This window comes from Bubalus kerabau, chromosome 5, assembly GCF_029407905.1.
Source record: "Bubalus kerabau isolate K-KA32 ecotype Philippines breed swamp buffalo chromosome 5, PCC_UOA_SB_1v2, whole genome shotgun sequence".
Classification (NCBI taxonomy): domain Eukaryota; kingdom Metazoa; phylum Chordata; class Mammalia; order Artiodactyla; family Bovidae; genus Bubalus; species Bubalus kerabau.
The window spans coordinates 46444205-46464674 of NC_073628.1; the positions used below are offsets into that span (position 1 = coordinate 46444205).

Below are 20470 nucleotides of genomic sequence, written 5' to 3' on the forward strand. Positions count from 1 at the left end.
TTCAGTTTTTCTATGTGTAAAATGAAAAAAGTGATAGTATCAACTATGAAACGTACCAATGATTAAACAAGTTAATGTATATATAAAGTGTCTCGTTTAGAAAGTGCTCAGTGAGTATTTCTTCCACCATTCTTGGTTAGATTTGACAACAAGAACATTAGGCAACATTCAAGAAATAAAAGGTATTGTTAGAAAGATATTGAGGGTTAGGATTAGGGTTCCCTAACCCTAACCTGTCCTAGGTCATCTAGTAGTTGACTTGGTTCACTGTTGACATTTTAATTCTCCCATATCTCTTCACTTAGCTCAGAAATTCTTTATATACAGTACCTGAGACTCTCTACCATCTAGCCCTGCCTCTCCTCACTCTCTGCCTTTCCCAAAGAAACCTGCCTGCTTTCCTTGACTACCCCTCCAGCAGCTCCCAGGGCCCAAAGTTTCTTGTTATCTCCAGCAGGTTCAAGCTCCGCTATTTCCAGGATTTGTTAATTACAATGTTCCCATTAAGCACTCCCAGCTAAAGGCCATGCATGCAGTTTCCCTTGCAGATTTTAAGAACATCATTGATTTTATAAAGCCTGTGGTTGTTGTCATCCTTTAGATACCAACTGTTTATTTAACTTATATGCAGAGTACATCATGAGAAACGCTGGACTGGAAGAAACACAAACTGGAATCAAGATTGCCGGGAGAAATATCAATAACCTCAGATATGCAGATGACACCACCCTTATGGCAGAAAGTAAAGAGGAGCTAAAAGCCTCTTGATGAAAGTGAAAGTGGAGAGTGAAAAAGTTGGTGTAAAGCTCAACATTCAGAAAACAAAGATTATGGCATCTGGTCCCATCTCTTCATGGGAAATAGATGGGAAACAGTGGCAACAGTGTCAGACTTTATTTTTCTAGGCTCCAAAATCACTACAGATGGTGACTGCAGCCATGAAATTAAAGGATGCTTACTCCTTGGAAGGAAAGTTATGACCAACCTAGACAGCATATTGAAAAGCAGAGACATTACTTTGCCAACAAAGGTTCATCTAGTCAAGGCTATGGTTTTTCCTGTGGTCATGTATGGATGTGAGAGTTGGACTGTGAAGAAGGCTGAGCGCCGAATGCTTTTGAACTGTGGTGTTGGAGAAGACTCTTGAGAGCCCCTTGGACTGCAAGGAGATCCAACTAGTCCATTCTGAAGGAGATCAGCCCTGGGATTTCTTTGGAAGGAATGATGCTAAAGCTGAAACTCCAGTACTTTGGCCACCTTATGCGAAGAGTTGACTCACTGGAAAAGACTCTGATGCTGGGAGGGATTGGGGGCAAGAGGAGAAGGGGACGACAGAGGATGAGATGGCTGGATGGCATCACTGACCCGATGGACGTGAGTCTCAGTGAACTCCGGTAGTTTGTGATGGACAGGGAGGCCTGGCGTGCTGCGATTCATGGGGTCGCAAAGAGTCGGACACGACTGAGCGACTGATCTGATCTGAACAAGGGTAAAATTATGTGCGATGTCGCACAGAGTCAGACACGACTGAAGCGACATAGCGGCAGACTTGCCAGGTTAATTCAACAAAGACTGATTTTCACGCCCACAACGTAATAGAGTGCCAAGTGCAGCTGGGATATGAAACGAGATAAAGTCTCCGCCTTCAGCAAATACCAGTATCATTTCTTTAAAAAAATGGCTGTGTAATGTAAAGGCAGGAATAGTTTCCTAATAGTTTATTAATATCAGTGATCTTCACTAGGAAAAACTGCAGAGCGCTAACTCACATTGACATCAAAGTTCACTCCCTGAATCCAAATCAGTGCCAAAATAGGGCACCACCGTTTTCTACTCGATTTTCCTCATTCAGTTCAGTTCAGTCGCTCAGTCGTGTCCGACTCTGCGACCCCATGAATTGCAGCTCGCCAGGCTTCCCTGTCCATCACAAACTAATTACAGGGCTGTAATAGTATTTAATGGGGCTCCCGTGATGGCTCAGTTGGTAAAGAATCCGCCTGCAATGCAGGAGACTCCGGTTCCATATCTGGGTTGGGAAGATACCCTGGAGAAGGGACAGGCTACCCACTCCAGTATTCTGGCCTGGAGAATCCCGGTTTCTCCAGGAAAAAGTTTATACAGTTTACGGGGTCGCAAAGAGTCGAGTGGGATCTCAGGTCCGAGAAAAAGTTCTTGAGAAATAATTTAGTCTACCAACTAGCCTGGAAAATGTATTGTCCTAGACAGAAAAAAATAGAGGACCCTTCCATTGAATTCCGCTTGAAGCAGTTTTCTTTCTGTCCATAGGACTGTGGCCTGGGAGTGTAGAAAGGAGAAGCGTTTGTCCTTCGCTTCCTCCTTCCCTTTGTTCCTCCTTTTCCTTTCATTTTAAAATAAGGGCTAGAAATCCTCAAGCTAAACTTTTTCTCTTTTTTAAGCACCTCTCCGCGGAGTCGGGGTTTGCTCCGGGACGGCTCCTCCTCTCGCTCTCCCGGATTGGTTGAGAGTCGAGCGGACCGAGTCTCGGGGCGGAATCCGCGGAGCCCGGGCGGGGAGCGCACTCCCGGCTGCCGGGCTGATCCGCGCGGGGCGGGGAAAGGCGCCCTTGCCCAGCCGCCCACGAGGCTGCAGCGGTGCCGCCGCAAGGTCCCGGAGGCCCCGCCGCCGCGCGCCGTGATGTGGAACCCGCTTCACGAAACCGACTCGGCCTCGGTGGCCTGGCGCCGTCCGCGCCGGCTCTGCGCGGGGGCCGTGGTGCTGGGCGCCGGCCTCTTCGTCCTCGGCTTCCTTTTAGGTACGAGGGGGAGGACCGGGGTCCGCGCCATGCTCGGCCCCCGCCCGCCCGGCTGCCCCGCGGCCCGCCGGGCTCCGGGGCCCCCTGCCGCGGGGGATACTGCTGCTGGGCTCCGGGGCGGGGATCGGGCTGGGGGGCGTGCGGACCAGCTCCCGCGAGTTAGGTGGGACTTAGTTGCCGGGGACGGTGCACGTTTGCGTTCTGAACGGGCTGCTGTAGGACAGGCACCCAGGGTCAGGAGGAGAGTGCAGAAACCCTGAAACTGAACTTGAGAAAGTTCCACCGACGGCAGGCCTGCGAGAAATTGGCACCTTTCTGCAGGATCTGGGGGGCATTTGCTAGGTTGTCCAAGAAGCTTTGTAAGAAACGACTCTTACCTCTTCGGGGTCTTTATCTAGTCTTGTGTACATTGAGGAGAGCGCTGAGCATTGCTTCTCAGGAGCCCCTTTCTCTCTTTTTGGAAGTAAGTAATAGAGGAACAGTTAGTAACTGGCTGACCTTATTGTCAGTGCTCTGAACAGAACTTTAACAGCAGTGCTTTCAAGTTTTCCCCTGTGTACTAATTTGCAGACCTAACCCAACTCTCCAAGGTAATCAGGGAGCAACGCTGAGATTTTTCTTAAAGACTGAGCAACTTCTTCCTGACCTTGAGCAAGTGAGGAAGTCTCTTAGCCTCAGTTTGTCAATCTTTGAAAGAATAGTATCTGTAACTTACTGGGAATAGTAAATTGGCACTTTATTCTTTCCTGGTGAGGAGATGCTTCTAATTGTACTTCAATGCACAAGACTAGTGTAAGGTATCCCCAGGTAGTTTACCCCTACTATGAATTCTGGGCTCTCTTTCTGGGATTTAGAAGACCAGGGCATAAACTTGCTAGGAATAGTAGTTTAGTCGCTAAGTCATGTCCGACTCTTGCAACCCCATGGACAGAGGAGCCTGCCATGGGATTCTCCAGCGTAGAATACTGGAGTGGGCTGCCATTTTCTTCTCCAATAAAACTGGCTCGAACTCAGTCTCTTTTTGCTTGCTTTGTGCCCTTTGAACCACATTGTGCTCATAACTAATGTGGATATCAGGGTTGCTGTGGGGCTTAGGTGAGATAAGTGTGCTCATTAAGGACACCGGCCACCTTGAGTTTCACTTGTCTCAACTGAAAATGTGGGAAATTCACTCGGCAAGATTAGCACAAAGATTAGGATTTTATGTGTCTTTTTTTTTTTTTTGGCCACGATGGGTCTTGCTGTGCTCGAGCTTTCTAGTTGCCAGGAGTGGGGGTCACACGGCTCAACAGTTGGACCTCTTGGCTTCTAGGTTCAACAGTTGTGACACTGAGGCTTAGTTGCCCCTGGCATGTACAGTCTTCCCGAACCAGGGATCCAGCTTGTGTCCCCTGTGTTGGCAAGTGGATTCCCATCCACCGTACCACCAGGGAAGTCTTCTCTGTCTTTTAGAAGCATTTTGTGCTTCTTAGTGTTGCCCTTGTGCTTCCCAGGTGGCTCAGTGGGTACAGAATCAACCTGCAATGCAGGAGACTCAGGTTAAATCCCTGGGTTGGGAAGATCCCCTGGAGGAGGGCATGTCAACCCACTCCAGTATTCTTGCCTGGAGAACCCCGTGGACAGAGGAGATTGGTAGGCTACAGTCTACGGGGCTGTAAAGAGTCAGACACGACTGAAGCGACTGAGTGTGTACCCAGTGTTGCCCTGGCCCCATACAGTGGCTTACACAGAGTGCATTCTTTATTAATGTTAATTTTTCCCTAGGATTCTCTGCTCCTTTCCTCCCACAGCCTCCATCCTCTTTATCCAATTCATTTTTCAGATCTCGATTCAAGCATTTCATCCCCCGTGTGCTCTGATCTTAAAGTCGTTTCCAAGTCCCTTTTTTCGTTTTTTAAACATACTGGTGGAACTGTATTTCCATTTGCTGCCAACCGTTTATTTCAATACACATGTATATATGCATGTGTGTAGCATGTATGTGATTAATAATTGGAAAGCTCCATGAAAGCTAGCTGGGTGGTTTTGGTAACCATTTATGCACAAATCGTATCATTTAGCTGAATATCTGTCATGAAGCCAACTACAAGGGATCATGGTCTTGGGCGAACTGCCTGCCCGTTGCCTCTAGCCTCTGTCTTGCAGAGATGTTGGGTGTCTTGCAGTTTCATTGTAGCTCTCTGAAGTTGGACTTCTCAAGCCTGCCTTCAACTGGAAGCACAGAATATTTTATCACACTTTGTTTTAATGTCAGAACCAGAACAGATTACAAGACTGAATTGCCTTCAACTCTTTGAAATGATTTATGTACGTGAAATATATTCATAATTCATTAAACATCTACTAAATATTTCTTCTGGGTCAGCAGAGGAGTAGTCACTGGGGATAGAAGCTTGAAGGAGAAAGAAGGTGGATCTCCTTTCGGCTTTCCTTTTCCCCATTAGTTGAAGTGTATTTAATTTTAGTGCTAATATCATAAAGCATTTCTTAGAATAACAGCAATACATAATGAAATTGGATTAAAATATATTGTGACTGATTTGTAATTAAGTCTGTCTGCATGATTTTTTTTCCGATGGAGGTAGGCAAGAGAAAACTTTAGGAAATCTCAGTTAATGCCAGAGGTCATGGACAATTTGTGTTTTACATATGATAAATAAAATAATAAGGAAAAATATGCTCTGTCTGTAAGCTCATACCCCATTCCTATATTTGTTTGTCTTTTGCAGGATGGTTTATAAAGTCCTCCAATGAAGCTACTAACATTCCACAGCATAATGTAAAGAAAGCGTTTTTGGATGAGTTGAAAGCAGAGAACATCAAGACCTTCTTGTAGTAAGCAGATACTTCGAAGTTTATATCAAGTTGAAAAATTTTGTTATTCTGTTTAGAAGCTTGATCCATTATTTCATAAACAGAAACTGACTTTAAAAAAAAGTCTTATTATTGAAGATCTTGTATCACATTTCATCTCAAAAGGATGGTACCCTCAGCTGAACTTTATCATGATAGATGTTTTAAAGTAGGTGTCAGCATACTTTTCCTGTAAAGAGCCAGCTTAAAACATAGTTTGCTGACTCCTGTTTTAGAGGAAGATAATGTATTTAAGTCAAAAGAATAAATTTGGACTTTGAAGTCGGACATTGACAAGTTTAAATTCCATCTTTGCCTATTGATATTAACATAACTTTGAGTGAATATGTAACCTTCCTGAGCTTTCATTTTCACATCTGTAAAATGGGAATAGTGATACTGTTATGATGAGCATGAAATTAGAGAGCATATGTGTGACCTAGTGTAAAAACCTGCTGTCTATTTCCTGAAATAGCTATCCCTGGTATGGAGAAAAAGAGTAAATGAATAAATTTAAAAGGTATTTGCAAGACAACTAAAAATAAAACACTTTTATTGAGTAATTGATTGGAATACTTAGACTCTTTCAAAACAAAATACTTGAAGTCCTGATAATGATTAAAGGATTCCTTTATGAATGCAAGTTATGCTATGCTATGCTATGCTAAGTCACTTCAGTCGTGTCCGACTCTGTGCGACCCCATAGACGGCAGCCCACCAGGCTCCGTCGTCCCTGGGATTCTCCAGGCAAGAATACTGGAGTGGGTTGCTATTTCCTTCTCCAGTGCATGAAAGAGAAAAGTGAAAGTGAAGTCACTCAGTCGTGTCCGACTCTTAGCGACCCCATGGACTGCAGCCTACCAGGCTCCTCCGTCCATGGGATTTTCCAGGCAAAAGTACTGGAGTGGGGTGCCATTGCCTTCTCCAGTGCAAGTTATAATTTTATATAAAAACAGGCAAGTGAACAGATAGATAGATAGGCAATGCAGCAGACCTGGGTTTGATCCCTTTGTTGGGAAGATCCCCTGGAGAAGGGAATGACTACATTTTCCAATATCTTGTCTAGAGAATTTATGGATAGAAGAGCCTGGTGGGCTGCAGTCCATGGGATCTCAAGGAGTTGGACATAACGAGGCAACTAACACCAGAGAGAATATACACATAGTCTTTAAAATTAAAACTATGAATAAAATTTGCTAGGGCATCTGTCAAGTCTTTATAAGGGCCATTTCTGGTGAGAGATATGGAATTAAAAAAATTTTTTTGTGGAAATTTTTCTGCCTCTTGCATGTCTTTTACTGTAGTTATGTATAATAGATGTAATGAAAGTGGAAGTCTGGCTAGACATAATCTTCACTCCTAGACAGGTGCTACCTCTGCTTCCTTTTTTCTTTTCTGACCTGTGACACGGTTGTTGTTATTCAGTCGCCAAGTCGTGTCTGACTCTTTGGGACCCCATAGACAGCAGCACGCCAGGCTTCCTTGTCCTTCACTATCTCCCGGAGTTTGCTCAAACTTATGTCCATTGAGTCAATGATGCCATCCAACCATCTCATCCTCTGTGACATGGAGTGGCCAGCAAAGAAGAAAAATGAATACCTTCTCACTTTCTGGGCCCTCAGCTTTTTGCTTATTCTCCATGGCCTTGACCAAGATCTTCTGTTTATGTTGCCAAAATCTTGCCTCTCTGTGTACCGATGATGAACAGGAATATGGAGACAGTTATGGAGGAGGAAAGAGTGACTTTATTTCTTTGGCAGGCAGAGGGGGAGTACCTCAAGAACTGTGCTTCTCTCCCTGGAGAATAGTATAGTGTATAGGGTTAGTCGCTCAGTCCTGTCCGACTTTGTGACCCCATGGACTATAACCTGCCAGGATCCTCTGTCCATGGGGATTCTCCAGGCACAAATATCGGAGTGGGTAATGATTTCCTCCTCCAGGGGATCTTCCCAACCCAGGAATCGAACTCGGGTCTCCTGCCTTGTAGGCGGACTCTTTACCATCTGAGCCACCAGGGAAGCCCTGGAGAATGGAAGAGGTTGAATAGTCAGATAGGGTTATGTGACAAGGATCAAGGTATTAGCATTCTTCTGCAAACTGACAAGGTTAGGATGTGTACAGGGTCTCATGTGGTTGGGTCTCCTAAACTTGATGAGTTTTTCTGGTTCCTTTAATCTCACCATATTTCAGGTGGTTTCCTGGCTGTTCCTCTCTTAATTAGCAGCTGTTTGAGTCTGCACTTTGGAACTCAGGGAAGGTCATGAAGGTAGAGTCTTGCCTAGAGAAGTGGGGGACAAAAAGGCCTCCATGCCTGAAACCCCGCAGGGCCCTGCTTGGCATCATTTAGAACTCAAGAATTTTCACCATTAACACAAAAAGAGATGAAGAGAACCCCCACTCACCCCTCCAAGGGCCACAGACTTTCCAGAAGCCTCCTGAACTCCCCATAATTCCAGTTTGCCATTTGTCCATTGGAGCTGTTCAGTCTGTTTATACCTGTAGGTCAGGGGTCATTAAAGGCTCAGATCTGTCTTTTCCCCTTTTCTAACCCTTTGCTTTACTGCTAAAGATTCTCTACTGTTTCGAAGTTACTTGACTCTGGGAGGATTAAGGACGGACTGCCTTTTCAGTCTCCCTAGGCGTGCAAGGTTGTCCTGTGTTTTCCTTTTGTTTTGTAATACCTGGTAAAAGTCTCAGATTTGTTCATTATTTTGCATTCTTCCTCCACATGTTCTGAAGGACAAGGTTATTTTAGAGGAATGTTTTAGAATTTCACTGATCTGCATTTGAAAACTGGTTCTACCTTTCACTGGTTGTCTTTAAGTCACCTAATGTCTCTAAGCATTGTTCATTCGTAAACCAAATGTAGTGTATTAAAACATACATCAATAGCTCCCTTTATTAATTGAGATGACATAATGATACTTAGGACATATTTAAAGTTCTTTAGCCAGACAGAGATGTATGTGCCTATTTTTTAAATGCACGATGTTAGCTATTTTGGATAGTTAATAAATTATTCAAATAAATTAAAAAATAACTTGATATTCTAGTAGGTCAAGAAATTGTGACACACTTCTCAATTGATTAAAACAAAAAAATAGGAACTTCTGTTTATTACCAGTTGTCTCATTGAGCCTCAGATCTTTGTGTATTAGTGAGGTAGCAATTTTCTCCTTCTGTATGAATGAGAGGGCTTCTCTGATGGCTCAGAGGGCCAAGAATCCTGTCATCTGCAATGCAGGAGACACTAGAGCCTTGGGTTCCATCCCTGGGTTGCGAAGATCCCCTGGAAGAAGAAATGGCAACCAATTCCAGTATTCTTGCCTAGAGAATCCCATGGACAGAGGAGCCTGGTGGGCTACAGACCATGGGGATCTTCAAGAGTCAGACATAACTGAGCCACTAAGCACTCACAACGAATGAGAAATTTAAGACATGGCCAGGATCATACAACAAGACGGTGGCAAAACCTGTAGTACACCAATTTTGTGGCAATTGATTTTATTTATCCTTGGAAACACATCTTTTTTTCCTACTTGTCATTTTTAGGATCAACTTTTCTCCAAATGAATGGATTCTAACGCTGATCATAGCATGCTTGTTGTATGTCAATTGATAACAACAAAACTTTTACCAGGAATTTCACTCATCATGTTACCTGATGAAACTTGGGTCTGCTAGCCTGATGGGCAGCAAAGTCAATCTACTGACACTGGGTTGAGGAGAAGGAGTACGGTGTTTATTATAGGGTGCCAAATAGAGAGAACAGACACCTCAAACTCAAATGACCGGAAATCATAGATGGCTTTCAAGGGGAGGGTTTTTAAAGACAACATTTGAGAAGCTGGTTGCAGCTCATGGACTTTCTTCTGATTGGTTGGTGATGAGGTAACCAGATGTTGTTTCAGAAATCTGAATCATCAACTTTGTGGTTCTAAGTAGTCTCAGGTCTATGTCCTTGTGGTCAACACGTAGTCACCATACTCCAGCTATGTGGGGATCTCAGTTTCTGCAGAACAGCTCAAAGATATGCATCAGATTGTTATATTGTTTCAACTATCATTACTTTTCTTGCTTTACCACTTTTCCTTTATTTCTGTATTCGCTCACTTCCATAATGGTAATTGCTTGTGTCTGCTCTTTGGAACTCAGGGAAGGCCTAGGAGATTAAAGCCTTTTACTACAAAATATAAATGGGGGCACTGTGGGGCTTTTGTATCTGGGAGGGCCCTTCGAGGTACTGCTTGGTTTCAGTCCGCCTTTTTCTTTGACACTCCTTAATCCTGACAGGAATAGAGACCAAATGGGAAAAAGGAATAAGGTTTGTTTGGATAGAGAGGTTCATCATGAACTTGGCAGGGGAATTTAGTTTTAGGGGAGTCATTTCGATAATAAAGTCTGATAATTATCTCCTGTGTGTGTGTGTTTGTGTGGGCAGGGTCAAGCCTCCCGTAACAATTCTTTCATATAAGAGTAGAGTTATAGCTATGACTTCAGGAAATTTGCATACTTTGTGTCTATTTTAGTTATGTTACAGTTTGGATTTGTGTAATAGGGAATAAAATAGCAACATGTTGGCTGTGTAATGTTTTCTTTCCAGGTTGATGAGGAAATGCATAGATGCCTCAGCTGCCTCTTAAAATTGTGTTCTTTTCATTACTTTATTTTGCAAATATACATTAGAAATCCTATGTAGGGTTTTAAACTTCTAAATATTTATTGAATGAGAATTGTAGTACTGTTTTTGTAAATAACAATTTAAATGATTTTACTCTAATTATAAAATTAATCCCAGGATTCCCCTTCCTCCCTTATTTTTTTTTAAGGGATTCAACACTTGAAATTAGGACGACTATAGCTATGTTAGTTATTCGTTTGTTTTTTTTTTAATCACTGTAAGAATGGAAGTAGATTGAGTTTAGAAAAACCTACATAATTAGAATGAGAAATTCATGAAGCTCAAGACATTTATAAGCTAGAAATGAATAAATGTCGTTTCATCACACATGATGCTTTGTCATATGGGATTTTTTTTCTTGATGTAAATTGAAAATAACAGTGAACTGAATCTTCAAGGAAACAACAAATTTCCAAGAAAGAGAACTTTAAAACAAAAGCCCCAGTATCTACACATACTAAATGAGAAATTAGTCTATTCTTGAAAATATTTGTGGTAGCTAAAATTTTAGCCACATAGTTTGTTATTTGTTAAAGATATTCTTGGTCAGACTAATTCTTATTGTTGATTTTTAGTATTATACCTAGAATGCATGGTGATTGGAATACAAAAGATTCAGTTTGAGCTTCTGTAAATATGTCCAAATTACTTCTTAAAGAAGACAATTTAAAATGGCTGCTAATCAAAAGGTTTCTCACTTGGCTATAATGTTCATTATTTTAAAATAAATGTGATTATCAGTAGTTCTTGGAATGTCACAGCTTGATCTTTGGCTGAAAATATTTTTTACTTTCCAATTATATTTTACAAGGTGAAATAAATAGATAATTCCATGAAAGTTCAAATATGCCTGAGTCTTAAGGAAAGAATAGAACACTTTCCTCATCTAATATGGAGAGATCCTCTACAGGTGTACACATACCAATTCTCTATGAAGATCACTTTTTCTGATTTTTCTCTTGAATGAGTACAAATTAGAGCATGAAGATTTTAAAACACTTTAAAATCTATTTGACGTCATAATGGTACCACTTTGCTTTTTTAAAGTGTAGCATTTGAAAGTATTTTTTTTTAATGTAAATCTGCTTTATTTGGTTGTTGACTTAAGACAAAGGCTGACTAAACAATTTCTAACTACTTTCAATTTTTGTTCAACAGTAATTTTACACGGATACCGCATTTAGCTGGAACAGAACAAAACTTCCAGCTTGCAAAGGAAATTCAAGCTCAGTGGAAAGAATTTGGCCTGGATTCTGTTGAGTTAGCCCATTATGATGTCCTGTTGTCCTATCCAAATGAGACTGTTCCCAACTACATCTCAATAATTGATGAAGATGGAAATGAGGTAAAAAGAAAGAAAAAATAAGCTCCCCCATCTTCTCTTTTGAAATGCCTTCTGTAAAAGAATGCCCTGTGCCATCTCCAAAGGCTGATAGAAATCAGTATTGACACTTGTGAATGATGCCTTTAATGATCTTACTATTGGTGCCAACTCTTTCTTAATGATGTTTGAATATAACGTGATGTTGAAAAGATTCTGAGAAATTGATGCTTGATGGCAGTTGCTATTTTCTTCTTTTTAACTATTGTTCACTAACAAAATATGATATGTTAGTAAACTGCGGCTAAATTAGATACACTTTTGATTGGTTCAGATGATAAAAGATCATGCATCAATTTGAGGATGCTAGGAAATTGAGAGATGTGTTGTTTGAGCCAGTAGGTTTTTATTGGTAATTCATGATTATATTTCCTATGATCATGTATTCAGCTGTGTACCCAGAACTTGGGTGTGGGCATTTGGAAAGAAGAGAGTTTGGAGAGAAACACTCAAGAATTACATCTATGCTAAAAATTTGCAATCTTCTTTGCTAGTTAGGGCACATAATTGGAAAAGAAGATGATACAAGTAGTTGAGATATTTCATATCATGATGTATATTCAATATGAAAACTCATAAAATATAACTCACATATTCATCACTATTTGCCTTAGAGCTACCATATCCATATCTAAAATAGCCCTTTTCCTCTAGATAGCTTTCTTGAGTCCCCTTCGCTGGAGCTTCTAAATTGCATATAGCTTCAAATGTATCCAGTTTGATTGGTCAGCACAAAATATCATGTGATTTTTGTACATACAAATTTTTAATCACCTCCTCTTATTGACTAATGAATCAGCCTCGTCTTAATGATTAATATGCTATTTTGTAGTCAGTGATATAATCCCATGGTAAATTTCCTAATATGAGTTGAAACTTTACATATTCACTCTTTTTAAATTATAGTAGTTAATACAGTTTAACTTTTAAAAATACTGTCAAACCATTTCACAATTATAAAAATATTTTTAAGGTTGGTACGGGGAATACCAATATACTCCATAAAATTCCGTAGCCTTTATAAGTGGTGACATTATCTATATAATTATTAAAGAGTCTTTAAAAGTATATTTAGGAAGAGTATTTGATCACGTAGTAAAATGCCAGTAATATTAAAAAATACGTGGAAACAGTGGGGGAGGGAGAGAGTGAGACGAATGGAGAAAGTGGCATCAACATATATACACTATTGGTTTAAGATGGACAGCTGGTGAGAAGTCCCTGTGTAGCACAGGGAGCCCAGTCTGGTGCTCTGTGATGACGTGTATGTATAATTAAGACTGATTTGCATTGTTGTATGGCAGAAACCAAAACTACACTGTAAAATTAAAAAAAAAAATTAAGGTTAAAAAAATACAAGGTTAAAAAAATGCATTAAACCAAATTTGATTTCTCAAGTTTGGTGATTGTATACAATGAGGAAAATAACAAACTTTCATTTTTCTTCTCTTTTCTTCCTCTTCACTTCCCAGTTTCATCCCTACCTTTGCTTTTATTCCATTTCATTATTTGTTTTTCCTATTATAAGCATTTATGAAATTTCTAAAGCCTGTCGCATAACATAAACATATAATTAGAAGTTTCATTTTGGAGGTTTTCCTGAATGGGGTTAGCTGCCAAAAGCTTATTAACTTTTTTGAAAGTTATATCATTAATTCAGTTTTGTTTTTATCCAGTTATACCTGCACATAAATATTCACACAGTTCTTCAAAGGGCCTTGCTTCTTCCCTATTTCCCTCTTCCCTGAGGGAGTCACTGTGCAGCCCTGAGTTGATTCTTTTGATGTATACCTCTGCTTCTTTAAATGATGCGCTTGTAGTGCTTGTGTTTCAGATTCAGGCATTTTCTTTTGATCTGGTGACAGTTCAGCTCTATTCTCACCCCTCTGCCAACTACAGATACTCTCTTACTGGGTCCCCATCTCCCAGATCAGTTAATGTGACTGACCGTTCATAGCTAAGCTAGGTAAACGGCGAACTTTACTGTCCTGCGTGGCACAGGCATGTTCTCCTTCCCACAGACAACAAATATGATTAATATTTTATAGATTCTACCAGAAATGTTTTCAATACATATTATGCATTATTTTCTCTTTATTTATGTAGGGACAATGTGCCATATAGATTGAACTATATATATATATATATATTGCCTTTTTATGTTGCAAAAGTTAAATAAAAATTTGTAAACCAAAATTATTTTAGTTATACTCAGAATACATAGTTTGAGGCTATGTTAGTGAATGTTGGATAGTGAACATTGCTCAAGGGTGTATTGTCTGTCTTTGATGAAGTCACCCAAAAGAGTCATTTCCTTGACCATAAGAAACTTTTCCCAGTTGTTGGAATAACTCATAAACTGGATGTGAAGTCCACCTGCTCAGTGGTGCTGTAAAATTGAAGGTTACCATAAAGGCAAATCAAGTGAGACCAGGTTGAAGACTCCCTTGACTGAAAGACTTGCTGATGTGATGACTTTGTCTCAAGGTGGATTCTTATTGCACTTTAGTATAGTTTTTCTTTTTTTTTTTTTTTTTTGCATTTCTTTTTTTTTTTTTTTTTTTTTTTTTTAAATTTTATTTTATTTTTAAACTTTACATAACTGTATTAGATTTGCCAAATATCAAAATGAATCTGCCACAGGTTTACATGTGTTCCCCATCCTGAACCCTCCTCCCTCCTCCCTCCCCATTCCATCCCTCTGGGTCGTCCCAGTGCACCAGCCCCAAGCATCCAGTATCGTGCATCGGACCTGGACTGGCAACTCATTTCATACATGATATTTTACATGTTTCAATGCCATTCTCCCAAATCTTCCCACCCTCTCCCTCTCCCACAGAGTCCATAAGACTGTTCTATACATCAGTGTCTCTTTTGCTGTCTCGTACACAGGGTTATTGTTACCATCTTTCTAAATTCCATATATATGCGTTAGTATACTGTATTGGTGTTTTTCTTTCTGGCTTACTTCACTCTGTATAATAGGCTCCAGTTTCATCCACCTCATTAGAACTGATTCAAATGTATTCTTTTTAATGGCTGAATAATACTCCATTGTGTATATGTACCACAGCTTGCTTATCCATTCATCTGCTGATGGACATCTAGGTTGCTTCCATGTCCTGGCTATTATAAACAGTGCTGCGATGAACATTGGGGTACTCGTGTCTCTTTCCCTTCTGGTTTTCTCAGTGTGTATGCCCAGCAGTGGGATTGCTGGATCATAAGGCAGTTCTATTTCCAGTTTTTTAAGGAATCTCCACACTGTTCTCCATAGTGGCTGTACTAGTTTGCATTCCCACCAACAGTGTAAGAGGGTTCCCTTTTCTCCACACCCTCTCCAGCATTTATTACTTGTAGACTTTTGGATTGCAGCCATTCTGACTGGTGTGAAATGGTACCTCATAGTGGTTTTGATTTGCATTTCTCTGATAATGAGTGATGTTGAGCATCTTTTCATGTGTTTGTTAGCCATCTGTATGTCTTCTTTGGAGAAATGTCTATTTAGTTCTTTGGCCCATTTTTTGATTGGGTCATTTATTTTTCTGGAGTTGAGCTGTAGGAGTTGCTTGTATATTCTCGAGATTAGTTGTTTGTCAGTTGCTTCATTTGCTATTATCTTCTCCCATTCTGAAGGCTGTCTTTTCACCTTGCTAATAGTTTCCTTTGATGTGCAGAAGCTTTTAAGGTTAATTAGGTCCCATTTGTTTATTTTTGCTTTTATTTCCAATATTCTGGGAGGTGGGTCATAGAGGATCCTGCTGTGATGTATGTCAGAGAGTGTTTTGCCTATGTTCTCCTCTAGGAGTTTTATAGTTTCTGGTCTTATGTTTAGATCTTTAATCCATTTTGAGTTTATTTTTGTGTATGGTGTTAGAAAGTGTTCTAGTTTCATTCTTTTACAAGTGGTTGACCAGAGTTCCCAGCACCACTTGTTAAAGAGATTGTCTTTAATCCATTGTATATTCTTGCCTCCTTTGTCGAAGATAAGGTGTCCATATGTGCGTGGATTTATCTCTGGGCTTTCTATTTTGTTCCATTGATCTATATTTCTGTCTTTGTGCCAGTACCATACTGTCTTGATAACTGTGGCTTTGTAGTAGAGCCTGAAGTCAGGTAGGTTGATTCCTCCCGTTCCATTCTTCTTTCTCAAGATCGCTTTGGCTATTCGAGGTTTTTTGTTTTTCCATACAAATTGTGAAATTATTTGTTCTAGCTCTGTGAAGAATGCTGTTGGTAGCTTGATAGGGATTGCATTGAATCTATAGATTGCTTTGGGTAGTATACTCATTTTCACTACATTGATTCTTCCAATCCATGAACATGGTATATTTCTCCATCTGTTAGTGTCCTCTTTGATTTCTTTCACCAGTGTTTTATAGTTTTCTATATATAGGTCTTTAGTTTCTTTAGGTAGATATATTCCTAAGTATTTTATTCTTTCCGTTGCAATGGTGAATGGAATTGTTTCCTTAATTTCTCTTTCTGTTTTCTCATTATTAGTGTATAGGAATGCAAGGGATTTCTGTGTGTTGATTTTATATCCTGCAACTTTACTATAGTCATTGATTAGTTCTAGTAATTTTCTGGTGGAGTCTTTAGGGTTTTCTATGTACATAGAAAACCCTAAAGACTCCACCAGAAAATTACTAGAACTAATCAATGACTATAGTAAAGTTGCAGGATATAAAATCAACATATAGTTTTTCTTAGACTCTCCCCCAGTGATTCAGTTCAGTTTGTTCTCTATTACAGAGAAAAATTACAGGAAAAATGGAAGATGTGGGAATTTTTGAAGAGTAGTAGTTGATTTGGTTTCATTTGAGATTCTGTCAGCACCTGAAGTAGGTAATTGGTGCTTCAGTATAGTGTCAGCTCAGATTTTCTCTACATCTCCCAGCACCTTTAAATTACTGCACTGGCCAGGACCTATAGTTTAATATTGAAAGGAAGTGAAGACAGCAGGTGTCCTTGACTTGAATGTCTTTAATGTTTCACCTTAATTTTGATATTTATGTCAGCTTACCTTAATTCAGGGCTTTCCAGGTGGCACTAGTGGTAAACAACCCGCTTTCCAATGCAGGAGACATAAGAGACGTGGGTTCGATCCCTGGGTCGGGAAGATCCCCTGGAGGACGGCACGGGAACCCGCTCCAGTATGCTCTTCTGTCCCGGGGATCACAGAGATTGGAGACAACTGAATCGACTTAGCACAGCATGCACTAATTCACTTTACAAGTTCACCAGGACTTTTTTGTCATGAATTTATATTGAATTTTATCAGAAATTTTTTCTTTTTCTAGATAACTTTCGAGATGAGCATATAAGTTTTCTTTTTCACAATGATAATTATAATAAATGATGTACTATTAGATTAGTTTACATTTTTGAAATGTATAATATTAGTCTGTAGTAGAGTTTTCAACTCATATCTGTATACATTTATTATATTGATAACATGTTTGGCCTGTATTTCTGCAATTTGCTTATTTGGTTATAATTTCTAGATTATACTTGTCTTATAAAATGAGTTTTTAATCTCTGAAATAGGTTGTGTTGTATTTAAAAAATCTTTTAGTATTTCAGATCAAAGGAAAACCACTTGGTTTTGATACTTTGTTTTATGGAAGATTTTAAGCTACTGATTCAATTTCTTTTTTGTTATGGGACTATTTAGATTTGTTTAAAATGCACTGTTATGTCAGTTTAATTTTTTTTAAATGCATTTTTCCATTTCATCTAAGTTTTCAATTATTGGCATAGTTCTTCCTAGTATTTTCTTACTATCTTTTTTGCAAGATCTATAGATATGCCTGTTTTTCTACTCCTAATATTATTTATTTGTATTACATTTTTTTCTCAAGTTCCCCTTTTACCTTCCTAGTCTCTATTTTGCTGTTTTTTGTAAATTTTCATTTGAATACTTAATTTATTGATGTTGGACCTTTCTTCTTTTCTAATATGAGTATTTAAAACCATACATTTCCTTCTAAGAACTACTTCAACTAGATCTCACAAGATCTGATTTTCTAAATTAACTACATTGTGAACAAATAATTGCAATTTGTATGACACTAATCCTTTGCAGTCATTTCTTTAGTCTATTATGTCATCAATTTTTATAAATGTTCTCTTGTTATTTGAAAAAAATATTTTCAGTTGTTGAGTTTAATAATTTTATATTTGCTTATTAGTTAAAATTTGTTAATTGTTTGGCTAAAATATCCTTTATCCTTGATGTGCTCTCATTTTGTCTATTTTTATTAATTACTGGGAAAGGAATATTAGATTTTCTCACCATAATGGTGGATTATTTTTATTTCCATTTTGAATTCTGTCAATTCCTGTAGTTTGGAGCTCTTCCCATTAGATATAAACAGTATTTGTTTAGTGTTTCTTTTTCTGCATTGTTACTTTCAGACTTACTGTGATCATATGTTTAAGTAACTTCTTGTAAAATGGTACACAGTTGAATTTATCTAGTCTGACGTACTAAGCTTTTTTTAAAAATTAAAAAAAAAATTTGTTATACTGACTTACAGTAATACTACTTATATGAATTTTACTTTTACTTTTTCCCCCTAATGTTCCTTTTCTCTCTCCTTTTTTAAAATTTTCTTCTTTTTGGGGGGTGGGGTAATGGTTAATTTTATTAATTTTATTTCTTTTAGTAGTTTGGAAAGTAAAATAATATTGATTCCCACTTAACAGTGTCAGTGATACACTTGAAAAATTATGTTTGGTTAGAATTGAATTTAACCTTTAATTTGTTTATAAGTAATTAGCTTAACATTTTTATAAGTGAGTAAAAACACTGCTGCTGCTGCTGCTAAGTCGCTTCAGTTGTGTCCGACTCTGTGCGACCCCATAGACGGCAGCCCACCAGGCTCCCCCGTCCCTGGGATTCTCCAGGCAAGAACACTGGAGTGGGTTGCCCTTTCCTTCTCCAATGCATGAAAATAAAAAGTGAAAGGGAAGTTGCTCAGTTGTGTCTGACTCTTCATGACCCCATGGACTGCAGCCTACCAGGCTCCCCTGTCCATAGGCTTTTCCAGGCAAGAGTACTGGATGGGTTGCCATTGCCTTCTCCAACTAATAATACTATATGATGTTATTTTTTTATTTGGAAAGTGAACTTTTCCTTCTAAATCAAAAGCTGGTGCTTGTAGACCCTCTGAGGGTCTGTAGTTTATTCACCTCTTGAACTCCTCACAGCGTCTGGCAGAGGTCTGGCTCTTTGATTTGCATCTTTAAAATACAGAAATCTTGATTAACCCTCTCCTGGCGAAAGAGATGATACACATTTCTTTGCTTGATAGTAGTAATTAAGCTTTACCCGATTTGATTCTAATTATTATGTTTTGCTTCTCTAGATTTTCAACACGTCGTTGTTTGAACCGCCTCCTCCAGGATATGAAAATGTCTCAGACATTGTGCCACCCTTTAGTGCCTTTTCTCCACAAGGAATGCCAGAGGTAAAAATGCATGTGATAAAAATAACAAACAGAACTCCCTTGTTCATGCAGGCAATAGTTAAAGGGGTATTGTGGAGGTTTTTGATGTAATCCAAATTTATCTTTTTCTACATTTAAGAAATAGAATGTCTTAGTAATAAGAAAGAGTATACATTTTGCATTCATAGTGTTTTTTAGGATAAAATTTACCACACTGAGATGGGGATATCCAAAGTGAACATTTATTTGACAAATGCATTCACCTATGTAATTAAAGCACCATCTACACATAAAATATTACTGTCACTTCAGAATGTACTTCTAAGCCCCTTCTCAGTCAGCCCCACACACTCCCAAGGCAGTCATTCTCATTCTCCCATGTTTTTTTTTTTTTTTTTTTTGGCCACCTTTGATTAGTTTTGCCTATACTAGAAATTCATATAAATGGAATTGATAGCATTTGTAAGTATAGGACCTGTGAAAATTCACATGTTTTGCACTTCTCCATAGATTGTTCTTTTTTTTATTGCCAATTAATTTCCACTATATGGAAATACTACATATTTTGCTACCATTGTAAGACTTGGATTGATTTTATAAAGAACCTGAATGAGAATTTGAAATTGTTGCCATTTTCAAATGAAGAATACAGACATCCTTTTTAGAAAATTTGTATGGTTTACTTAATAAGGCAGTGTGCATATTTATTATCTGAGTTTTCACGGTAGATCCCTAGATTCTTAAATAGTACTTTGTTTTTTATAAGAAAGCTAAACTTGAAAGAGTTGAATATAATTTATTAATGTCTTTTAAAATGTTACCTCTCCTGCTATAGTATTTGACATCAGATAGATTCAGTTTTCGGAGAAGGCAATGGCAACCCACTCCAGTACTCTTGCCTGAAAAATCCCATGGACAGAGGAGCCTGGTAGGCTGCAGTCCATGGGGTCGCACAGAGTCGAACAGGACTGAGCGACTTCACTTTCATGCATTGGAGAAGGAAAGGGCAACCCACTCCAGTGTTCTTGCCTGGAGAATCCCAGGGACGGGGGAGCCTGGTGGGCTGCCGTCTATGGGGTTGCACCGAGTCGTACATGACTGAAGTGACTTAGCAGCAGCAGGTTCAGTTTTGGACATATAGAGTGTGAGGTACCTAGGATATTCCAAGAAGTTGGAATATTGAAGTATCACTTAATAGAGAGATAAACACTTGACTATTATCAGAAACATCCCTAGTAAAAAATTTACATTTAGAACTGAATTGATATTTAAAGCTCCAAGGAAATAGCAGCCCACTCTAGTGTTCTTACGTGGAAAATCTCATGGAC

At 39.1% G+C, this 20470-nt stretch overlaps 1 protein-coding gene across 2 annotated transcripts in view; it reads left to right on the forward strand.

The window, feature by feature from the left end:
• The first annotated feature begins 2530 nt into the window (after window positions 1-2530).
• FOLH1 (folate hydrolase 1) overlaps window positions 2531-20470 on the forward strand; it is a 74907-nt gene continuing 56967 nt past the window's right edge. For both annotated transcript variants that reach the window (XM_055581580.1, XM_055581581.1), the window contains exons 1-4: window positions 2531-2773; window positions 5503-5608; window positions 11466-11652; window positions 19062-19163. In XM_055581580.1, the coding sequence (XP_055437555.1) occupies window positions 2656-2773; window positions 5503-5608; window positions 11466-11652; window positions 19062-19163 (513 nt within the window). In that variant the 5' untranslated portion in view covers window positions 2531-2655. The remainder of the gene's footprint in view (window positions 2774-5502; window positions 5609-11465; window positions 11653-19061; window positions 19164-20470) is intronic.